Source organism: Pongo abelii, chromosome 8 (assembly GCF_028885655.2).
Source record: "Pongo abelii isolate AG06213 chromosome 8, NHGRI_mPonAbe1-v2.0_pri, whole genome shotgun sequence".
Taxonomy (NCBI): domain Eukaryota; kingdom Metazoa; phylum Chordata; class Mammalia; order Primates; family Hominidae; genus Pongo; species Pongo abelii.
The window spans coordinates 75,328,537-75,348,869 of NC_071993.2; the positions used below are offsets into that span (position 1 = coordinate 75,328,537).

General features: G+C 40.7%; 1 protein-coding gene, 1 non-coding gene and 1 pseudogene across 7 annotated transcripts; 1 reads left to right on the forward strand and 2 right to left on the reverse strand.

Moving 5' to 3' along the window:
* Window positions 1-1,520: 1,520 nt before the first annotated feature.
* On the reverse strand, window positions 1,521-3,298 carry LOC129048472 (small ribosomal subunit protein mS33-like; annotated as a pseudogene).
* On the reverse strand, window positions 1,521-20,176 carry LOC103888528 (ATP-dependent RNA helicase DDX50). 6 transcript variants are annotated; one of them, XM_054523383.2, is made up of 4 exons: window positions 19,971-20,172; window positions 14,123-14,419; window positions 4,030-4,179; window positions 1,521-3,331 (listed from the first exon to the last, which is right to left on the reverse strand). In XM_054523383.2, exons 1-4 carry the CDS (start codon window positions 20,055-20,057, stop codon window positions 3,317-3,319), a joined length of 549 nt encoding a protein of 182 aa, XP_054379358.1. In that variant the 5' UTR covers window positions 20,058-20,172; the 3' UTR covers window positions 1,521-3,316. The 6 variants fall into 6 exon arrangements, 2 of the variants coding, with proteins under 2 accessions (XP_054379358.1, XP_063583448.1); XR_010141425.1 differs by lacking the exons at window positions 1,521-3,331; window positions 4,030-4,179 and adding exons at window positions 14,785-14,895; window positions 18,713-18,792 and having other exon boundaries at window positions 14,142-14,419; window positions 20,107-20,176; XR_010141426.1 differs by lacking the exons at window positions 1,521-3,331; window positions 4,030-4,179 and adding exons at window positions 14,785-14,895; window positions 18,713-18,792 and having other exon boundaries at window positions 14,142-14,419; window positions 19,971-20,024.
* On the forward strand, window positions 12,229-12,335 carry LOC112135264 (U6 spliceosomal RNA). The gene has a single exon (XR_002916570.1). It is a non-coding gene; the product is annotated as a U6 spliceosomal RNA (small nuclear RNA).
* Window positions 20,177-20,333: the final 157 nt, after the last annotated feature.

The following is a 20,333-nucleotide window of genomic DNA, read 5'->3' on the forward strand; positions in this document are numbered from 1 at the left end:
ATGGTAGCATGCACCTGTGGTCTCAGGTACTCAGGAGGCTGAGGTGGGAGGATCACTTGAACTTGGGAGGTGAAGGCTGCAGTGAGCCAAGATCATGCCACTGCTCTCCAGCCTGGGTGACAGAGACCCCATCTCAGAAAACAAAATAAAATAAAAAATATATCATATATATTAAATATATAAATAATATATAAAAGTTTTTAAAATGATATATATATACACACACACAAACACAGATTTTTTTTTTTTTCAGAGAAAGGGTCATACTCAGCCAGGTGTGGTGACTCACACCTGTAATCCCAGCACTTTGGGAGGCCGAGGCAGGCAGATCATGAGGTCAGGAGTTTGAGGCCAGCCTGGCCAATATGGTGAAATCCCGTTTCTACTAAAAATAGAAAAAGTAGCAGGGTGTAGTGGCGCACGCCTGTAGTCCCAGCTACTCAGGAGGCTGAGGCAGGAAAACCGCTTGAACCCAGGAGGCAGAGGTTGCAGTAAGCCGAGATTGTACCACTGCACTTCAGCCTGGGCAATAGAGGGAGACTCTCAAAAAAAAATAAAAAAAAGAGAAAGGGTCATATTCTGTCACCCAGTATAAAGTACAGCATCATGATCATAGCTCATTGTAACCTCTAGCTCCTGGACTCATGAAGTTCTCCCACCTCAGCCACCCAAGTAGCTGGGACTACAGACACACACCACCACCTCTGGCTAATTTATTTATTTTTTGTAGAGACAGGGTCTCACTATGTTGTCCAGGCTTGTCTTGAACTCCTGGGCTCAAGCAATCCTCCAGAGTTAGCCTCCCAGAGTGCTGAGATTACAGGTGTGAGCCACCATGCCTGCTAAAAGAAAAAATTTTAATGCTATGGTAAAGAATAAAAATCAAATTAAGAAAATCTTTCCAGTTATTCAATGAGATAACTCAAGAAAGAAGTAGAAATAAAAAATAACTTTTCACAAATTAAGACTATACTAGAAAGAGTAAAAGACTGAATAAACACACAGATTTCTTAAAAATGCGAAATTTTGAGGCATGTGTAGTGGTGCATGCCTACAGTCCCAGCTAGAGGAGCTCAAAGCTATCAAGTGCCACGATTACATCTGTGAATAGCCACTGCACTCCCACATGGGCAACACAGCAAGATCCTGTCTCAAAAAAAAAAAAGAGAGAGAGAGAGAAATTTTGAAAACTGAATAAGGAAAAAGAGGAAAAAGATTTGATGTGACAAGGGAGATTCAAAAAAGACAGCCAACATATGCACAACAAGAGTCCTTAAAGAAGAAAACCAAAGCAACTGTAAAACCAAATGCTAAAACTTGTAATTCAAGAAAATTTTGCTGAAACTTTTTAAAAATACATATGAAACTACAAATTGAAAGCATACACTGTGTACCCAGAAAAACTGACAAAGAACACCACCAAAATATATTCTAGTAAAACTACTGATTTTTAAAGGAAATCACTTAGAAAAAAGATTTTAAGAAAATCACATATAAGGAAAAAAGATCAGACTGGCTTCTCACTTTTTATAGTGATACTTTATTCCAAAAACAGTAAAGTAACATATTTAAGACAATGAAGGAAAGAAAATGTGAACCAAGAATTTTATATACAGCCAAAATAATTTTCAGGTATAAAGTCACAAACAAGATATTATCAATAGGCGATACTGTTTCCATAAGCCTTTTCTCAGGAATCTACTCAATAACGAGTCACAAACAACAAAAATGACTGGAGAGACACTGACATAAGGACTGATGGCACTGATTATTGGTGGATGTTAGCATCACAAAAAGAACTAGACATATATACCTCCTGCCGGAAGTACACCACCTATGAAGTAGTTCTGCCCTAAACAAACCAACCAACCAAACTGAATATTCAGAAAATATAGAAGACAGAGGAACATGTTAAATGACATCATGGGGAAGCAATACTCTAGATTTATGACAATGTAGTTTCTTAAAAAAAGCTACAAAAAATACATAAAGGAGTAATCCATATATTAAAAGCGACTTAATAATCACACAATGTAAAAGTCTTATTTGGACTCAGATTTAAGAAAACAAACAATAAAAGAAAATAACCATTTGTAAGATAATTGATAATGTGAAATGAATATTTCTAAATATTAATTTTTTAGATGCGATAACAGTATTGTTGGTTTTTTTTTTTTTAATCCTTTTCTTTTAGAGATACATACCCAAACATTTATGGATATAATAATATATCTAGAGTTTGCATCAAAATAATTCTGAAAGAGTAGGTAGGTTAGCATATAGCTATTAGCATATAGCATATAGCAATAGCATATAGCATATTGAAGCTGGTGGATGAATACATAGGGGTTCCTTACATGATTCTATCAACTTTTGTACATGTTTGACATTTTCTATAAAAGGTTTTTTTTTTTTTTTTTTGAGACAGAGTCTAACTCTGTCATCCAGGCTGGAGTGTAGTGGCACGATCTCAGTTCACCACCTCCACCCCTGGGTTCAAGCGATTCTCCTGCCTCAGCCCCCTGAGTAGCTGGGATTACAGGCGCCCACCACCACACCGGCTAATTTTTATATTTTTAGTAGAGATGGGGTTTCACCATGTTGACCAGGCTGGTCTTGAACGCCTGACCTCAGGCAATCCACCTGCCTCGGCCTCCTAAAGTGCTGGGATTACAGCTGTGAGCCACTGCGCCCAGCCAAAAGATAGTTTTTTGGGTTTTTTTAGGTATTTATTTCATTAGAGAATCAGGTAAACCTCACATTACACGGCCAAGACCAAAATAATTTTGCAGTTAGAATGTGTTCAAGAAACCAGCCACAATGTAACCGGATTAGATTTCAACAAGGAGATGACTGTGTTCCTCCAAATAACCTTCATTTAGGAAGATGACATTCCTCCAATATGTGGAAAGACAATAAATGCACTTTCTTCTCTCTGCCACTGAGGAAGAAATTCTCCCTCTTGAGGGACCAACACTATTTCCTTTTTGCTGCTCTTTTCTCTTCTCCTTTCTTTGGTTTCTCCTTTCCACGAAGCTTCTTTAGTCATTTTTGCTCATCCATAAAATCCTGATGCTCATCTCTGTAGAGTCCAAGAAATCGGAGTGTCTGCATGAGTTCAGGGTTAAGTGTGGTGATTTGGATACCAGTCAGAAGTCTCCATCTTCTTGGCCAAGGGCAGTTCACTAAACAGTTTCACCACTTTCATAGACTTGGAATCAGTAGGCCTGGTGACTTCACCAAACAGCCGGGCACTGAGACGAGACATGCACAAGGCATATTCTGAAAGGGAGGACATTTCTTGAGTGGCAAGGAGTTAGAGTTCCTGGACCTGACCTTCCAAGATATTTTTTAAAAAAGAAAAAGACACATGGATTTAGTATTCTGATTTACTAATTTAATAAAAATTTGTAGTTTTATAACACAACTCTAAAATATTACCCTCTCTTACCCATAGAAATTCATCTTGTTTTAACTTTTATATTTTCCAGATCACATTTTCAAAGTCTTAAAAAAAACTGATAAAATCTGATAGAGGTCAGGTGTGATGGCTCACACCTGTAATCCCAGCACTTTGGCAGGCCAAGTCGGGGGCGGGGTCAGGGGGAATTGCTTGAGCCCAAGAGTTCAAAACCAGCCTGGGCTACATGGTAAAATTTCATCTCTACAAAATACGCAAAAGATTAGCTGGGCATTGTGGCATGCACCTGTAGTCCCAGCTACTCAAGAGGCTGGGGTGGGAGAATCACCTGAGCCCAGGAGTCAAGAATGCAGTGAGCCATGATTGTCCCACTGTAATCCAGCCTGGGCATAAGAGGGAGACCCTGTCTCAAGACAAACAAACAAAACTGATAAAATTCTATCCTGACTTATCAGGTCACAGGATTACAGGTGTTAGCCACCATGCCCAGCCTTACAACTCAATTTTGAGAATGACTATCAAATCTGGTCCACAAAGGACAATATAATTTTTGTTCAGTGATTCAGCCCCATAATTTCAATTAGAGAAAGCATGAAAAAAAGACTTACCTGTTTTATGTGTGGATTCATGGCCATTTCAGTTACATTCTTCTTGGTCTCACAGAAAATAATAGCCCTCCCTTCAGACCCACTGTTGACTTGAAGGACATCTCCAATAACTGCTGGCCTCTGAGACCAATGACACTGGATGGCCAAATGCTTTGAAGAAAGAAAATATCACATTATTTGTTTCATTAAAATTATTTTAAAATATTTCTCTTGTGTATTTTTTCTATCTGGTCAAGAATTAGCCGTCCTGGGAGACTGTAAGACAAAGACTCTCCTCAACAGCACTTAAAAACAATATAGACAAATGGTCATCAATAAACTGATGAAAGAATAAACAAACTGCAGTATATTCAAACAGAATACCATTCAACAATTAAAAGAAACCAACTACTGATATACATGGAACAATATGAACCTTAAAAAAAATGCCGAATAAAGTCTTAACAGAAAATGAGCACATACAGTATCATTCCATTTATATGAAGTTCTAGAATAGGCAAAACCAATCAATTCTGGAAGAAAAATCAAACAGTGGTTGTCTCTAAACTGGGGATACTGACAGGGAAGGAGCATGAGGGAACTTTCTGGGATGATGGCAATATTCGATATGGTGATAAGGGGTTTGGGTTACACACATATGAATTTTTCAAAAATAGGCAAAGGTACACAAGATTTTGCATTTCATTGTACATAATAAAAATTATAATATTAATGAACCTCAAAAACATTATGCTAAGTGAATGAAACAAGACATAAAAAGTCACATATTGTATGATTACATTTACAGTCACGCATTGCTTCATGACAGGGATACGTTCTGAGAAATGTATTGTTAGGCAGCTTCATCATTACGCAAACATCAAAGAGTGTACTTACACAAACCTAGGGTATAGCCTACTACACACACCTAGGCTATATGGTATGTCCTATTGCTACTAGGCTACAAACCTAAACAGCCTGTTACTGTACTGAACACTGTAGGCAATGGTAAGTATGTGCGTCTCTAAACATATCTAAACATAGAAAAGGCACAGTAAGAATATGGTATAAAAGATAAAAACTGATACACCTGTATAGGACAGCTTCGTTTTAATCTTATGGGACCACCATCGAGCATGTGCCATCATATATATGATCCATCACTGACCAAAACATCGTTATGCAGCACATGACTGCACGTGAAATATCCAAAACAGGTACATCCATAGAGACAAAAAACAGACTAGTGGTTGACAGTGGATAAAGAAAGGAGGGAATGGAGACTGGGAATGGTGGCTCACGCCTGTAATCCCAGCACTTTGGGAGGCCACGGCCAGCGGATCATCTGAGGTCAGGAGTTCGAGACCAGCCTGGGCAACATGGTGAAACCCGATCTCTACTCAAAATACAAAAACTTAGTCATGGGCGCCTGTAGTCCCAGCTACTCTGGAGGCTGAGTAAGGAGAATTGCTTGAACCCAGGAGGTGGAGGTTGCAGTGAGCCAAGATCACACCACTGAACTCCAGCCTGGGCAACAGAGCTAAACTCCATCTTAAAAAAAAAAAAAAAAAAAAAACAAAGGAAAGGAGGGAATGGGGTGTAACTGCTTAATGGTTGTGGGTTTGGAGTGATGAAAATGTTTAGAACTAGATAGAAATGATGGCTGTATACTGTAAATGTACTATATGACACTGAATTGTACACTTTAAAATGGTTAGTTTTAGTTATGTGAATTTTACCTCAATTTAAACAATTGTAAATATGGCACTCTACTTAAAGATATATACAGGTGAGGCACGGCGGCTCACGCCTGTAATCCCAGCACTTTGGGAGGCTGAGGCGGGTGGATCACCTGAGGTCAGGCGTTCAAACCAGCCTGGCCAACATGGTGAAACCCCGTCTCTACTAAAATACGAAAATTAGCTGGGCATGGTGGCAGACGCCTGTAATCCCAGCTACTCGGGAGGCTGAGGCAGGAGAATCGCTTGAACCCAGGAGGCAAAGGTTGCAGTGAGCCAAGACTGCGCCATTGCACTCCAGCCTGGGCGACAAGAAAACAAAAACAAAAACACAACACGAATAAACAAGAAAACCCACATCTTTGAGTGGTGTTAACAGTAAAAAAAATAAATAAAAATAAAAACCACAGGGATGCAAATCAGCAAAACAGACTATGGGAAACTCATAAGACAAATGAGTTTTTTTGTTGTTGTTGTTGTTTTCTGAGACGAAGTCCCACACTGTCACCCAGGCTAGAGTTCAGTGGCACGATCTCAGCTCACCACAACCTCCGCCTCCTGGATTCAAGCGATTGTCCTTTCTCAGCCTCCCAAGTAGCTGGGACTACAGACACATGCCACCATGCCTTGCTAATTTTTGTATTTTTAGTAGAGACAGGGTTTCACCCTATTGGTCAGGCTGGTCTCAAACTCCTGACCTCAGGTGATCTACCAGCCTCGGCCTCCCAAAGTGCTGGGATTATAGGTGTGAGCCACCGTGCCTGGCCAACAAATGAGTTTTTTCAACAGAAAATTGCAAAGAAAAAAAGGAACTATAGATTATAAAATGTTTAAGACTCATATCAATCAGTAGCAATGTAAGAATCGTATTTGGATCCAGATTCAAACAAACTATTTAAAAAAGACAGCAAGGGCAATGTGCATACTAGTTATTTAATCATATTAAAGAATTACTATGCCAGGCGCAGGGGCTCACGCTGGTAATCCCAGCACTTCGAGAGACCAAGGCAGGCCAATCACTTGAGGTCATGATTTCGAGACCAGCCTGGCCAACATGGCGAAACCCTGTTTCTACTAAAAATACAAAAAATTAGCCGAATGTGGTGGTGGGTGCCTGTAATCCCAGCTACTAAGGAGGCTGAGGCAGGAGAATCGCTTGAACCAGGGAGGCAGGGATTGCAGCGTGCTGAGATCACACCACTGCACTCCAGCCTGGGCAACAAGAGTGAAACTCCGTCTCAAAAAAAAAAAAAAAAAATTACTGTTTTTCTTCTACTGTGATAATGACTGTGGTTTTAAAGAGCCCTTAGCTATCATTTTAGAAATATACACAATTACTTGAAGATGAAATGATGACTGGCATTGTTTCAAATGAAAGGGTGAAGAAAAGATCATTGTTAAAGACCGGTAATAGGTAATGGGTACATCATGTTCTTTATACTATTCAATCTTTCTATTCAATTTATTATTCAATTTTATATGTTTGAAAATGTCCTTATCAACTTTTTTTACTGACATATTTTACATTCTTACTGCAAAACTTTCAACCATTACAAAATATACAAAGCTTCTTTGCTTCTTTTTTTCTCTTATTCTTTTTTTTTTTTTTTTTTTTTTTGAGAGAGTCTCAATCTGTCGCCCAGGCTGGAGTGCAGTGGCGCAATCTCAGCTCACCGCAATCTCCACCTCCCCGGTTCAAGCAATTCTCCTGCCTCAGCCTCCCGAGTAGCTCGGACTACAGGTGTGAGCCACGATGCCCAGCCAATTTTTGTATTTTTAGTAGAGATGGGGTTTCACTATGTTGGCTAGGCTGGTCTCGAACTCCTGACCTCATGATCCACCTGCCTCGGCCTCCCAAAGTGCTGGGATTACAGGCATGAGCCACCATGCCCGGCCCGCAAAGTTTCTTTTAACCATCCAGCACTCCCCTTCCCAGAAGTAATCATTATTTGATGTTTATTCTTTCAACCTGTTTTTGTATATTTACATAAATGCCTAAGGAATCCATTTAGCACTATTTATGTATTTTTTAAAATAGTGTAATTTTTGTACACATCATTGTATAATTTGGTTTTTATCACTAATTCTTTTTAACCACTGCATTACATCCTGCAGATACTACTATTCACTTAGTCACCTAGTCTTTCCTACATGCACATATATATGCATCTATTAAATAGAAAGATGACATATATTACCTAGTTGACTGTCATAAATACTGTAAATATTAACTTTAATTCTTTTTCTTTTTTGAGATGTTGTCTCACTCTGTCTCCAGGCTGGAGTGCAGTGGCGTGATTTTGGCTCACTGCAACCTCCGCCTCCCAGGTTCAAGCGATCCTCCTGCCTCGGCCTCCCGAGTTGCTGGGATTACAGGCACGCGTCACCATACCCAGCTAATTTTTGTATTTTTAGTAGAGACAGGGTTTCACCATGTCGGCCAGGATGGTCTCGATCTCCTGACCTCATGATCTGCTCACCTTGGCCTCCCAAAGTGTTGGGATTACAGGCGTGAGCCACCGAACCTAGCCTTTTTTTTTTTTTTGAGACGGAGTCTTGCTCTGTCGCCCAGGCTGGAGTGCAGTGGCCGGCTCACTGCAAGCTCCGCCTCCTGGGTTTCACACCATTCTCCTGCCCCAGCCTCCCGAGTAGCTGGGAATACAGGCACCCGCCACCATGACCGGCTGATTTTTTGTATTTTCAGTAGAGATGGGGTTTCACCGTGTTAGCCAGGATGGTCTCGATCTCCTGACCTCGTGATCCGCCCGCCTCAGCCTCCCAAAGTGCTGGGATTACAGACGTGAGCCACCATGCCCGGCCCTAATTCTTTTTTTAAACATACCACTGGTTTAACTTTCATGGGGTTAAAATTATAAACTTTTCCTTTATAGATTCTTCTTCTGACTTCTGTGGTTTTTTTTTTTTTTTTTTTTTTTTTTGAGACAGGGTCTCCCTCTGTCACCCAGGCTGGAGTACGGTGGTGCAATCTCAGCTTACTGCAACCTCCACCTCCTGGGTTCAAGTGATTCTTGTGCCTCAGCCTCCCAAATAGCTGGGACTACAGGGACCTGCCACCAGGCTGGCTAATTTTTCTATTTTTAGCAGAGACAGGGTTTCACCATATTGGCCAGGCTGGTCTCACACTCCTGACCTCAAGTGATCTGCCCGCCTTGGCCTCCCGAAGTGCTGGGATTACAGGCGTGAGCCACCACGCCTGGCCCAACTTCTATGTTAGAAAAGCATTCCCTTTCCTAAAATCAAAAAACTCTTTACTCACCTACGTCATCTGCTTTAAGTTATTTTATAGCTTAATTTTTTTAATCTTTGAGAAACTTTTTGGTTTGGGGGAATGGGATGAGGATCTAACTTCTTGTCACCTCAGCTTTAATAAATTATCTCCACACTACTCTTTTTTAATCAATATAAATCGCCTTTTTTGTCACGTTATAAATATTTTGTTGTTTTTTGTTTTTGTTTTTTTGAGCTGCTTTAAAGAGAGAAAGAAACACTTCAAATCTGTCTCTATGGCTGCTTGTGTGTTTCCTATTAGGACCTGCCTATTCATACACTTTTTTTCCCCCATTTGCTCTATTTTGCTACTCAGTCTCAGACTATAAAAATATATAGGTGTCTTACTAAGAGCAGAAAAGAGAGATTAGGCCTGAAGAGGTACCCAAAACTTAAGTTTAGCTTCAACAAATGTCAAAAGTAAATACCAACTAAAAGCTAAAATCTATCATGCTAGAAAGCTACTTACTTCCACAGTAGTTGCAGCCTTTTGAGTCATTTTTCCAAGGTCAACCTGTTCATATCTGGATTTCATGTTTTTTTTTGCAACTTTGTATACCCACTGTGGGCAAGTTGCAGAAAAAAGTAAAGTCTGAGGATTGTCTTCAGCATCTTAAATAAACTAAAAGAATTCAAATGTTTTCTTGATTTCCCACGATGTAGCCAGCTCTTACAAATCCCCCCAAGCTTCAAAAAAAACGAAAAATTCAAAACTTAGGGTGAATATTTAACACACAGACTTCATTGCAATTATTAAAACTTTCAACTTGCAAAACTGGGGGACAATATGAAGAGAATTGAACCCAAAAGGAAGGTGAGAATTTAAGAAGAAACAATGAACAAAGAAATCAATAAAATGAGTTAGTAAATCTAAGTACTGACTATTAAAAAAAAAACAGAATAAAGCATAGAAAGCTAAGAAAATAGTTAAAAGGATGCTATCGTACTTTCTTTTTCAAGGACAGAACAGATACCAAATGAGTTTTGTTAGAACGCAGGGGACACTGCAATAAAAATTATTAAATAAAAACTCATTTGCATTTAAGATTGAAGAATAATTGCTAATGTGCTTATTTTGAATTAGGATGTACCAGTTTTGTAGGATTCATGAATAATATCTTCAACTTATTCAGCAAAACCTAAATCTAACATCTGATCTACTTCATCAAGCACATGTCACAGTTTAGAAAGATCCAATCGGCCACTCTGCAGATGGTCTTTGATACGACCAGGGGTTCGAACCAAGATGTCAATACCATTTCAAATATGATTAACTGTGAGAAGAGAGAAATGCCACCAATATGTAAAATTCACACTTTCACATTATTTATTTAAATATAAGTATCAAATACGTCTTTGCACGTCTATCATACGTATTTACTCACTTTGGCTTTCATATGATGTTCTACCATAAAAACACGCCACACTGACTTTCCTAGTTATATCTTTGAAGTCTTTGGCTACTTGGTTTGCCAGTTCCCTTGTTGAAGCCAAAACAAGTACCTGAGCAAGAGGTTTAAAAAACAAAAGGATACTTTTCTAAAGACGTATCTAAATTAAAACCAAGAAGACTGTTTTTACGTGCATTTAACACCAGGAATCTTGGCCAGGTGCGGTGGCTCACGCCTGTAATCCCAGCCAAGGCGGGCAGATCACGAGGTCAGATTGAGACCACCCTAGCTAACACGGTGAAACCCCATCTCTACTAAAAATACAAAAAATTAGCTGGGCATGGTGACGGGCACCTGTAGTTCCAGCTACTCGGGAGGCTGAGGCAGGAGAATGGTGTGAACCCAGGAGGCAGAGCTTGCAGTGAGCCGAGATCACGCCACTGCACTCCAGACTGAGCGACAGCGCGAGACTCTGTCTCAAAATAAAATAAAAACCATGAATCTCAACATTAATGTCATAGTATTTAAAGACACAACACAAATAGCCACAAGAACAGCGGCGTATATTTATTATATCCTCCCTTACTTCCTTCAGGTCTCTTCAGTGAGGTTCCCAAGCCCATTTTCATATCCCCCTGCCCCTCTTTATCATTTCTCCTCAGCATTTATACCACCTAAGATGTTGATATTTTATTTATTTGCAGATTGTCTATCTCACCCAAAAAAATGTAAGCTTGAAGGCAGGAATTTATGTCAGGTTGGGTTACTGTATTCCTTATACTTCAAACAGTGCCTGGTATAGTACAGGAAACTCAAAAATGTTTGTTAAATGAATGAATGTTCACCATGTGCTAGGAACTAATGCTTTACAGGAATTATCTAATTTGATTCTCATAAAAACCCATGAGTGGCATTATTACACCATTTTCGTAAATGAGAGACTTGTGTCTCAGAGAATTAAACTCTTGCCCAAAATCAAACACTAGAAATGTTGGAGGTGGAATCTCCAGTAACATCTTTCTAATACAAAAGCTTTTTAAGGCAGCTTTGGGGCCAGGCGTGGAGGCTTACACCTGTAATCCCAACATCTTGGGAGGCCAAGGTGAAAGGATCACTTGAGGACAAGAGTTCAAAACCAGCCAGGGCTGTACATAGTGAGACCCCCAACTCTACAAAAAAATAAAAAATTAGCCAAGTGTGGTGGCACCTGTCTATAGTCCTACTTACTGGAGAGACTGAGAGGAAGAGAGAATTGCTTGAGCCCAGGAGTGCGTGGTTACAGTGAGCCATTATCACACCCCTGTACTCCATCCTGGGCAACACAGTGAGACCCTGTCTTTAAAAAAAAAAAAAGAAAAGAAAAAAAAGGCAGTGTTGAGATTATATCCTATGTCCTATTTCAGTCTTTTCCTAATTTCACCCCAAAAACATAACTCTCCAAAAATATTTATCCTGTAAGTCAACACAGCCAATTTGATTTGGGATAGCTGATCCAACACTATTATGATTTAATTATATTTACGTATGTTAATTTGCTCTTATAATACCACTCAGGAGTCTTGCAAAGAACAGATTACTTTTAGTCATACAGCTGTTCATATTATGATGCTGATTTTTTTCTTCACTTTTACAAACCTTAAGTGCACACCGCTTTTTAAGTCAAATTTTAGGCTTACATTTTACTAGTCCCCTCTGTTGGTTGATTTTACATTTATAAAATAAGACAGATGTCTAGTACCCCAATAATATATAAACTAGCAATATCATTTCTATAATACTCTTCTTAAAAAGTCCATCTGTGTGTGCTCACTTCAGCAGCACATACACTAAAATTGGAATGACACAGAGGAGATTAGCATGACCCCTGCACAAGGATGACATGAAAATTCATGACGCATTCCATACTAAAGGGAAAAAAAGGCAACACTGAAATAAATGATGCTGAACATAACATTTCTAAAGAGGTGTTTAGAAATGTTTTAAACCTCTTTAGAAAATTCATTTATTTAAAAGCAAAGATCAGGACTGAAAAAAAGAGAAGAAAAGGGTCAACTAAATATATAAACTGTAAATAAGATATACCGGCTTTATAATTCATGCAATTATCAAAGACATCTATGGATCCATGAACATCACATTCATATGCAAAAACTACTTCACTTTAACTTTGCTTGAAATTTCTTTTTGTGAAAAACAACATATTTTTGCTTTATGCCACAGCGCTAACTTCTCTACCTTGGGGGTATTAGAACTTAGGACTCGTGTAACTTTCTTTCCCTTTCTGTTAGAGTAACATTTAAAGCTTTTACCCCCTATAACGATTACCTTTGGTGAGCGGCTTTTTTTAATTGTTTCTTGATTTCTTTGGAGTCTTTCAATTAAGGGGATGGCAAAAGAGAATGTCTTTCCTGTTCCTGTCCGTGCTTGAGCTATTAAATCTTTTCCTTCATATACAGGACCAAAGGTCTTAACTTGAATAGGAAAGAGATATGTTACCCCTCGACCTGTAAAATGAGATTTAATTAAAATACTTCTTTACGACTAGCATTAGGAAAAAATATATTCATTTGAAAATGACAATCATGATTCTTCTATGTCTGCCTAAAGACATAATACCTGGTGACACAGTTATTCCTACCACAAACAAGAATTACTAAAAAATTAGTCTAAACTTTTGACGAATGCATATAAATCTTATTCATACAGCTCTGCACACCTCTTGATCATCTCCTTAGGATAAATTCCTTTAAGTAGAATTCCTAAACTCTCATGTGATCTAAACAAAATAAACTGTTAAACCTATTATAACACAGATTTTACCAGGCAAAATCCCACCAAGGTGAGAAGCAAGCCATACATTCCACTGCTAGCAATACAGATTTAAAGGACCCTATTTAGATCAACAAACACATGTGCTTCCTGCCAAACAGCAAATTCACAAATTAAAAAAAAAAAAAGAAACGCCATAAGACAAGGATTCAACATCTTTTCCCAATGCTCCCCAAAGATTATGCATTAAGCTCAAATGTATATGAATATCAGCAATTATATTTATATAATATAAAGAATTACTAATTATCGGCCTGGTGTGGTGGCTCACGCCTGTAATCCCAGCACTTTGGGAAGCCGAGACAGGTGGATCACTTTGAGGTCAGAAGTTCAAGACCAGCCTGACCAACATGGAGAAACACCGTCTCTACTAAAAATACAAAAATTAGCCAGGCATGGTGGTGCATGCCTGTAATCCCAGCTATTCGAGAGGCTGACTCAGGAGAATCGCTTCAACCCGGGAGGCAGCGGTTGCCATGAGCCGAGATTGTGCCATTCCAGTCCAGTCTGGGCAACAGAGCGAGACTCTGACTCAAAAAAAAAAAAAAAGAAAAGAAAAAAGAAAGAAAAGAAATTCAAGTAGATAACCATCAAGCAATTCCGAATAACTTTAGGAACCCAAATGTACAGAAAGGGTTTAAATTTGACTATTGCTCCCACCTCGCCCCAAGAAAAAGGTCATACAGTGAAATAAACAAGGGCCAAAGGAAAAAAGGCTCAGGCTTCACCTGTACACACTCTAGTGCAACCAAGAGTACTAGACACTAATCAAGAAATACTATAGAATCAATTCTAATTAGCCTAAAAAAATCAAATCAACCTATAGTTTAACGATAATGTCAAATACAAAATAAAAAGCTTCCATACCTCCTCTAGTTTATTATCACTTGATTTATGAGTAGAAGTATCTAAGGATGATACTCGCTTTGATTTTTTTTCATATTCATCAATATCTCCATTTGGTAGATCTTTTCTTCTTGACTTATGAGATTTGGAGAATTCATCTGAAAGTCTATTAAATCCTTCTTCAGTGTCTCCATTTAGCTTCTCTTTCATTTTAGATTTTTTGGCCTTGGGAGCATCCAGGTCATCTGTAACACCATTTTCTCTTGTTTCTGATTTCTCATCTGAGTCATAATGGTGCCTTGACTTCCTTCTGTCACTCTGTGAACAAACAAAGAAGCATGACAAGATGGTCAGAGGTTTTAAGACTCTAGAGAAGTCAGAGTGTGACTCCCCCACCAGTTCAGCTCAATCTACAATTACTTTGAAAACCTACCTGCTAGAAATCCAGACTGCTTACTAATGCCAAGCTCTAAGCCTCAACTCTTGCTATCTTTCTCATCCCCTTCCTAGCATTCTCAAGACTCAGCCTCTAGCCCCTCTCTAATCCCATCATAAGATTTAAGGAAAATTAAAACGGTTTCTCCTTAGGGAAAGAAAGACAACCCCAGAATTATAAATTACTAAACAAGCAAAAACTTCCAACATTTGCAAGAGAAAAAAATTAATACTTATTGAATACCTACCCAGCACTGTGTAATGTGTTTTCAGCTTATCTTATTTAAATCTTCACAACAACCCTATAAGGGAAGTACAGGTCCATAATCCCTCATCCGAACTGCGATATCCATAAAGCTCTGAAAACCGAAAGTTTTTTTGTAACTTATTTGGAGGCAAAACCTTACCTGAACTCATTTGATGTCAAAATTTAACTTGAACTAACGTGAGGCTCTTTATAGTCTTTATTTATCCCACTTAGTATGACCACTCATATTTAATATTAAGGTGTTTGATTACAGGTTTCGGGCCCCAAACCCTACCGGGGTGCTACCCTTCTAAAAATCCCCAGAATTCTGAATTCCAAAATACAACTAGTTCCATGGATTTTGGATAAGGGATAATGAACCTGTATTATCTTTGCCATTTTATTTATTTATTTTATTTATTTATTTATTTATTTATTTATTTATTTTTGGGATAGAGTTTTGCTGTCACCCAGGCTGGAGTACAGTGGCGCGATCTTGGCTCACTGCAGCCTCTGCCTCCCAGGTTCAAGTGATTCTCCTGTCTCAGTCTCCCAAGTAGCTGGGACTACAGGCATACGCCACCACGCCCAGCTAATTTTTGTATTTTTAGTAGAAACGAGGTTTCACCCTGCTGGCCAGACTGGTCTCAAACTCCTGACCTCAGGTGATCCACCAGCCTCGGCCTCCCAAAGTGTTGGGATTACAGGCGTGAGCCACTGCGCCCAGCCACCTTTGCCATTTTATAGACAAGGAAACAGAAGTTCTAAGAGGTTAAGCAACTTGCCAAAGATCCACATGTGGGATTTCCTGCAGCTATAAGTACTAGAAATTGAATCTAGCACTGCCTGACTTGAAAGCCCATTCTCTTTTCATATTATGCTTCCCCCTGCACTTTGACAATTCAGAGGTTAAAGGAAAACAAAAAACTATATAATCCATATGGAAGTTCAATTGTTACACTTCTACAGAAGGACAGTAATCCTGGAATTTTTTTTTATTTTTTTTTTATTTTTACTATTTAATTTTTTTAAAAAAGGCTGGGTGCGGTGGCTCACATCTGTAACCCCAGCACTTTGGGAAGCTGAGACAGGCGGATCACAAGGTCAGGAGATCGAGACCCTCCTGGCTAACACAGTGAAACCCTGTCTCTACTAAAAATACAAAAAATTAGCCGGGCATGGTAGCGGGCGCCTGTAGTCCCAGCTACTCGGGAGGCTGAGGCAGGAGAATGGCGTGAACCCGGGAGGCGGAGTTTGCAGTGAGCCAAGATCGTGCCACTGCACTCCAGCCTGGGAGACAGAGCGAGACTCCGTCTCAAAAAAAAAAAAAAAGCACTATTCTGCAACTTCAATTTTAAAATGCCAGACTAGCGGCCAGTGTTGTGATATTTACAGAACACAATAAATGATTTGGGAATTTAGGACTTTAGTCTGGTGGCTAGCCGTGGTGGCTCACGTCTGTAATCCCAGCACTTTGGGAGGCCAAGGTTGGGCGGATCACCAGAGGTCAGGAGTTCGAGACCAGCCTGGCCAACATGGCAAAACCCCATCTCTACAAAAATACAAAAATTAGCAGCGGGTTGTGGCACACACCTGTAATCTTGGCCACGCTCAAAAAAATGAGTTACCTGGTCAAATACTCAAAATAGATAGCAGTGATTAGTGATAGTAAAAACTACTACCACCAAAATGTTCACTATAACTTACACAACTTTTAGAGTTCCTTCACGTATAATTTTCTCATCCATAAAATTGGAATTGCTGTGACAATTGAACAATATGTGTGAAAATGCTTTGCAGTTACACATTATAGCATCTGATCTGCAGTTAACTGCACTAGCCCACATCTTTCCAAACCAGTAGGTTCTACAGAAAAATAAGATTATTTATCGAGTCAGCCTTGGGGGGATTACAGCATTGAGCCCTGCACTTCAGGGAGAAGCCGAAGCAAGGCAAAGGGAGACCTCTCAGTCTAAGCCTGGTAACATCTCAAGGTGATTAAATAAACTATTCCACTTTAGACCCACAATGCTTGGCACTCTCCGTCTACTTGGTTTCAGTTACACTTTATATTCCCTTCTTACCTCTACCACATATCTTCTTCAATGGTTCCTCTCCTTCCTCCTCCAGTGGATGCTCCTTGAGTATCTGTTCTCTATGTTCACTTTTATTACTATTTATTGGCTCAATACGTACTTCCAGACTCCCTTCCTCACCTACATTCCAACTCTAAGAATCTAAGGACCAGCTCCATATCTCAACACATCCGAACCAAAGTTATCCTCACCTCAATACCAGACCACCATTCATTTCAGTTTTGTTTTTTTTTAGACAGGTCTTACTCCGTCTCCCAGGCTGGAGTGCAGTGGCTCAACCATGGTTCACTGTAGCCTCAACCTCCCTGGCTCAAGTGATCCTCCCACCTCAGCCTCCTGAGTAGCTGAGTCTACAGGCACGAGCTACAACGGCTGGCTAATTTTTTTTTTTTTTTGAGACAGAGTTTTGCTCTTGTTGCCCAGATTGGAGTGCAATGGCGTGATCTTGGCTCACTGCAACCTCTGCGTCCTGGGTTCCAGCAATTCTCCTGCGTTAGCATCCTGAGTAGTTGGGATTACAGGTATCTGCCACCACGCCCAGCTAATTTTTTTTTTTTTTTTTTTTTTTTTTTTTTTTTTTTTTTGAGACGGAGTCTTGCTCTGTCACCCAGGCTGGGGTGCAATGGTGCGATCTCGGCTCACTGCAACCTCTGCCTCCCGGGTTCAAGCGATTCTTGTACCTCAGCCTCCCGAGTAGCTGGGATTACAGGCACTCACCACCACACCCAGCTAATTTTTGCATTTTTTTTTTTTAGATGGAGTCTCGCTGTGTCATCCAGGCTGCAGTGCAGTGGCGTGATTTCGGCTCACTGCAACCTCAGCCTCCCAGGTTCATGTGATTCTCTTGCCTCAGCCTCCTGAGTAGCTGGGATTACAGGCATGTGCCACCATGTCCAGCTAATTTTTATATTTTTAGTAGAGACGGGGTTTCACCATGTTGGCCAGGCTGGTCTCGAACTCCTGACCTCAGGTGATCCACCTGCCTCAGCCTCCCCAAAATGCTGGGATTACAGACGTGAGCCACTGCACCTGGCCTTTTTTGGTATTTTTAGTAGAGAGGGGTTTCACCATGTTGGCCGGGATGGTCTCGATCTCCTGACCTCATGATCCACCCGCCTTAGCCTCCCAAAGTGCTCGGATTACAGCAGTGAGCCACCATGCCCGGCCTAATTTTTATATTTTTAGTAGAGACGGGATTTCACCATGTTAGCCAGGCTGGTCTTGAACTCTTGACCTCAGGTGATCCACCTGCCTCAGCCTCCCAAAGTGCTGGGATTACAGGTGTGAGCCACCGCGCCCAGCTAATTTTTTCATTTTTTGTAGAGACAGGGTCTCTACAAAACTCTACCTAAACTCCTGGGCTCAAGCAATCCTCCCATCTCAGCGTCCCAAAGTGCTAGGATTACAGGCATGAGCCACTGCAGCTAGCCACCAGACCTGTATTCTAATGCTCTATTTCTTTTAGTTGGTATTCCAATCCGTTTCCAAATCTCTGGTTATCTTTCATAGTTAAAGGGCAGTCAACATGTATTTCTGGGGAATTTACAATGTGAAAGCCACCAATTTACAACAACATAGTGAAACATAAGGATGGACAAAGATTTGGTCATTTTCCTCAAGAACTTTTGGGAAATATGTGGGATACATACAGGAAAAATGAACTAATTTTACATAGAAATGCATAACAAATGTCAATCAAATGATAAAGATAGCCACTGAAACTAGATAACGGTACATTCGGGTTGTCAGGAAAGACATAAACTAGGCCTTGACAGGTGGGCAGGATTGGGATGCAAAAGACAAGAATTTCAAAAGACGCCTTTTTAAAAATACCTGCTTGGTTTTCTGCTTACACTCTAGGTACCTTCAGTAGTCAAATTCACACAGCGAAAGCAGAATGGTAGTTGCCAGGACTGGAAGGAGAGAGGAATGAGAAGTGAGTGTTTAATGGGCACAGAGTTTCAGTCTGGGACAATGAAAAGTTCTGGAGATGGATGGTGGTGACAGCTGCAAAACGATGTAAATACACTTAATGTCACAGAGCTATATACTTAAAAATGGTTAAAATGATAAACGTTATGTGTATTTTAGCACAATAAAAGTGTTAGCTGGAATGGCAAGTTTACCTTAGTGATAAGGTCAGAGAGGTAGATTCTGCTTTCTAAGGCTATACAAAATAAGTCTCATTCTTTTGTTGAATGTCAGCCTTCGAATACTGCCACCTTAGCCTCTTCAGCTGCTTTCTTTTTTCCAGGTCAAATGTCTCCAGTGATAATTTTACCTGGGCATTTTTCAGCACCCTGTGATCCTCTAAGTCCTCTGAGTTTTCGGGATGTTTTTTTCTTTTCCCTTTTTTTTTTTTTTGGAGGGCGGGGGGGTGGGAGGAGGAAAGACTACAACTCCTCTACAGGCTCCTTGAGAGCAGAGACCATTTCTTTACTTATTTAGTTTAACCTCCTTGGTGCTCAGCAAAGAGTATGGTACAAATTAGGTTCAATAAACACCTGCGGATTGAATGAAAATACTGACAGTAAAGACTATTAATAATGCAACCCACACGATCTCCATCACTGACAAATCCTGGCAAGGCTCACTGTGACACTTTTTCTTAAGCCTCTATAGACTAGTTATTGAGGTTTGTAAACCTAAGATCGCTTTCCCCAGGATTCTTGCACAGGGGACGGGGTGACAGAAGCAACACATATTCAAAGCAATCATTTTTTCTTAATCATCTTCTAAGAGGGCCAATGAAAACAAAATGACAAGCGTCACTGCTTAATGAAAAAGAGAAAGAACAGATTTCATGGTGATGGGAGCTTGAGTCTGCCCGTCTGAGACTCAGGCGCCAACGGGAAGGGCTCTGAGGGGCCACGCTGGGGAGGGGCCCAAAGCCCAGGGCCATCTTTCTCCAGGTCGGGAGGGTGGAGGTGGAAACGGTCCCTGAGCGACCTCAGAGGGCCGAGGGCGGCGCGAAGGGAGGCCCTCGGATGCTCAGGCCCGGTTCTGACAGGCCATCATCAGGGACAGACAGTTCCCCTCCCCGCCCAAGCCGGCGCAGCCCAAAAGGAGGCGCGGCCCATGCTCAGTGCACCTTTTGCCTCTCCTTCTTCTGGCTCTCGGACTCCTCCAAGGGTGCTTCCAGCTCCATAATGTCCCCCCAGAGGAATTTCCCAGGCATTACTGGCCGCCGCCGCCTCCCTCCGGGCAAAGTGGCCACAACCACCTACCGGCAGCGACAGCGTGAAAACAAGCGGGGGCAGGGCGGCCGCCCGGCCTTGGCCGTGCGTCACTTCCGGGACACGCACCGCACGGCGGGGAAAAATAATCCCGGATACTCTCGGTTTAAGGGCTTCCATTGCGCCGCAACCTCTCAACCAATGAGTGTGAGAGATCTCAACGGGCCCACCCTTGTTCTGAAGTGATTGGTTACTAGAGTAAAACCCTGGCCAATCTC

Excerpts from the sequence above, each read along its gene's own strand:
- LOC103888528 (XM_054523383.2), bottom strand. The coding sequence starts at position 20,057 with ATGCCTGGGAAATTCCTCTGGGGGGACATTATGGAGCTGGAAGCACCC. Across the intron at positions 14,420-19,970 it reads AGAAGAAGGAGAGGCAAAAG|AGTGACAGAAGGAAGTCAAG; the intron begins GTGCACTGAGCA and ends GTTTGTTCACAG. Across the intron at positions 4,180-14,122 it reads GTGATAATAAACTAGAGGAG|CATTTGGCCATCCAGTGTCA; the intron begins GTATGGAAGCTT and ends CTTTCTTCAAAG.